Source organism: Gracilinanus agilis, unplaced genomic scaffold (assembly GCF_016433145.1).
Source record: "Gracilinanus agilis isolate LMUSP501 unplaced genomic scaffold, AgileGrace unplaced_scaffold30, whole genome shotgun sequence".
Classification (NCBI taxonomy): domain Eukaryota; kingdom Metazoa; phylum Chordata; class Mammalia; order Didelphimorphia; family Didelphidae; genus Gracilinanus; species Gracilinanus agilis.
The window spans coordinates 17,718-19,886 of record NW_025362467.1 but is presented as its reverse complement, the minus strand read 5'-3'; the positions used below and the strand labels follow the sequence as shown (position 1 = coordinate 19,886).

The following is a 2,169-nucleotide window of genomic DNA, read 5'->3' as shown; positions in this document are numbered from 1 at the left end:
GAAAAGGTGTATTTATACTTTTTCTTTCTTTCAGATTGGGAGACTAGGTCTCAGACTAAGGAATCAACTCCTACGATGTGTATTTCTGTAGAAGCCTTATCCCAGCAAAGGTTCTTGGGGGATGATCCAAGTATCTCCAGAATGAGAAATGCCTCAGAGTGTGGTGGCAAGTTGGAAAAAATGCAGATCATTGAGGAGCAACCTTCTAGACGAGTAAAAATAATCCAAGCAGAACTTCCTAATGAGGTCAGAGGCTCTGAATCCAGTAAATACAGTCTGACCTCTAGGCCAGAGCCAGGCCTTTTCCCACAACATGGAGCACCTGTAGTTATGAAGTGCCATAAAGATGATAACCAGAGAGAGAGCTCCACCATATATTCAAACCATGGTCAATGTAATCAGATCTATTCCAGGAAGAAATGTTCTGAGGTTAACAAATCTCAGAAAATGTTGGGTCATGATTTGGGCTGCATAAGAAAACATGGAATTCATTCTGAAGAGAAAGTTCATGAGAAGGAGAAGGAGAATTCTTTCCCCCGAAATAATGAACTTAATCTGCACCAGAGAACTGATACAGGAAAAAAATGTAATCAATTAACTGTTTGTGGGAAGACTGATCAGGCTCAGCAGTCTTCTCTTCAGAATACAAAGAAACCATATAAATGCAGTGAATGTGGAAAGGCCTTCCAGTTCAAGGAGGGTCTTAAAGTACATTTCAGAATTCATACTGGAGAGAGGCCTTTTCCATGCAGAGAATGTGGAAAGGCTTTCCGCCAGCTTACTGATCTTATCCGCCACAATAGGATTCATACTGGAGAGAAACCTTATGAATGCAGTGAATGTGGGAAAACTTTTTCCAGGAGCACAAACCTAACTTTACATCAGAGAACTCATACTGGAGAGAAACCATATGAATGCAGTGAATGTAGGAAGACATTCCGAAGAAATTCTCACCTTTTAAGCCATCAGCTGAGAACTCATGGAGGAATTAAACGTCATGAATGCAGTGTATGTGGGAAAGCATTTCTTGGGAAGTATGATCTTACTATGCACAGTAGTGTTCATACTGGAGAGAAACCCTATGAATGCAGTGTATGTGGAAAGACCTTCCGTGTGAAGTCAAATCTTAAATGTCACTATAGAATTCATACTGGAGAAAACCCTTTCAAATGCAGTGAATGTGGAAAGGCCTTTCAAAGGAGGTCAGATCTTACCAAGCATAATAGCATTCATACTTGAGAGAAACCTTTTAAATGGGATATTTGTGGAAAAGGACTTTCCTGTAGATCTAACCTGACCCATCATCATATCATTCATACTGAAGAGGAACTTTTTTTATACAGTGTTTGTGGGAAAGGTTTTCCTGGGAGAAAAAACATTGGCTGCACATCAAAGAACTCATACTGGAAAGAGAACCTATGAGTGCAATGAATGAGGAAAGATCTTCTCCTCGCAGTCATCTTACATGTTGAAAAATACCTTTTGAATGCGAAAGTTGTGGGAAAGCCTTCCCCCAGAACACAGTGCTGATTCTGGACATCAGAAAACACATACTAGAGAGAAACATTATGAATGTAATGAATGTGGAAACCCAAAATAAAAGTCTTTCATTGCATAAGAAAATACATACTCAGTGAATTGAAAGCTAAGCCTAGAGATGGAAGATCCTAGGTTCAAATCTGGTCTCAGACACTTCCTAGCTATGTGACCCTGGGCAAGTCATTTAACCCTAGCTCTCACCGCTCTTCTGTCTTGGAACTGATACACAGTATTGAGTCTAAGATGGAAGATATGGGTTTAAAAAAAATACGTACCAGAAACAAATCTTAAGAATGTAATAAATGTGGGAAGGCATTCCTCTGCATCTCAGCTACTTACTCAAGATGAAAGAATTTCCACTGGAGAGAACCTCATTCATATAATCATTCAAGCAATGCTTTTCTCTGGAGGGACTCGTTGATATTGGAAAGAAACCAGAGAAATAGGTTTTCTCTTAGTGATAGTGATCCATTTCTCCTCATTAGAGGGATGGTTGGCTAGAGATACAAAAGAGGCATATACTTTAATTAGTAACCAGTATGTTGACTTGGGTTTCCTTGACCAAATATAATTGTTAATAGGGAGTTTTTTTTATTGGGGAGAGAAGAGTCATTGGTGACAATGGTGTGT

At 39.4% G+C, this 2,169-nt stretch overlaps 1 protein-coding gene across 1 annotated transcript; it reads left to right on the top strand.

The window, feature by feature from the left end:
• Positions 1-75: 75 nt before the first annotated feature.
• On the top strand, positions 76-1,239 carry LOC123254695 (zinc finger protein 239-like). The gene has a single exon (XM_044683654.1). It carries the CDS (start codon positions 76-78, stop codon positions 1,237-1,239), a length of 1,164 nt encoding a protein of 387 aa, XP_044539589.1.
• Positions 1,240-2,169: the final 930 nt, after the last annotated feature.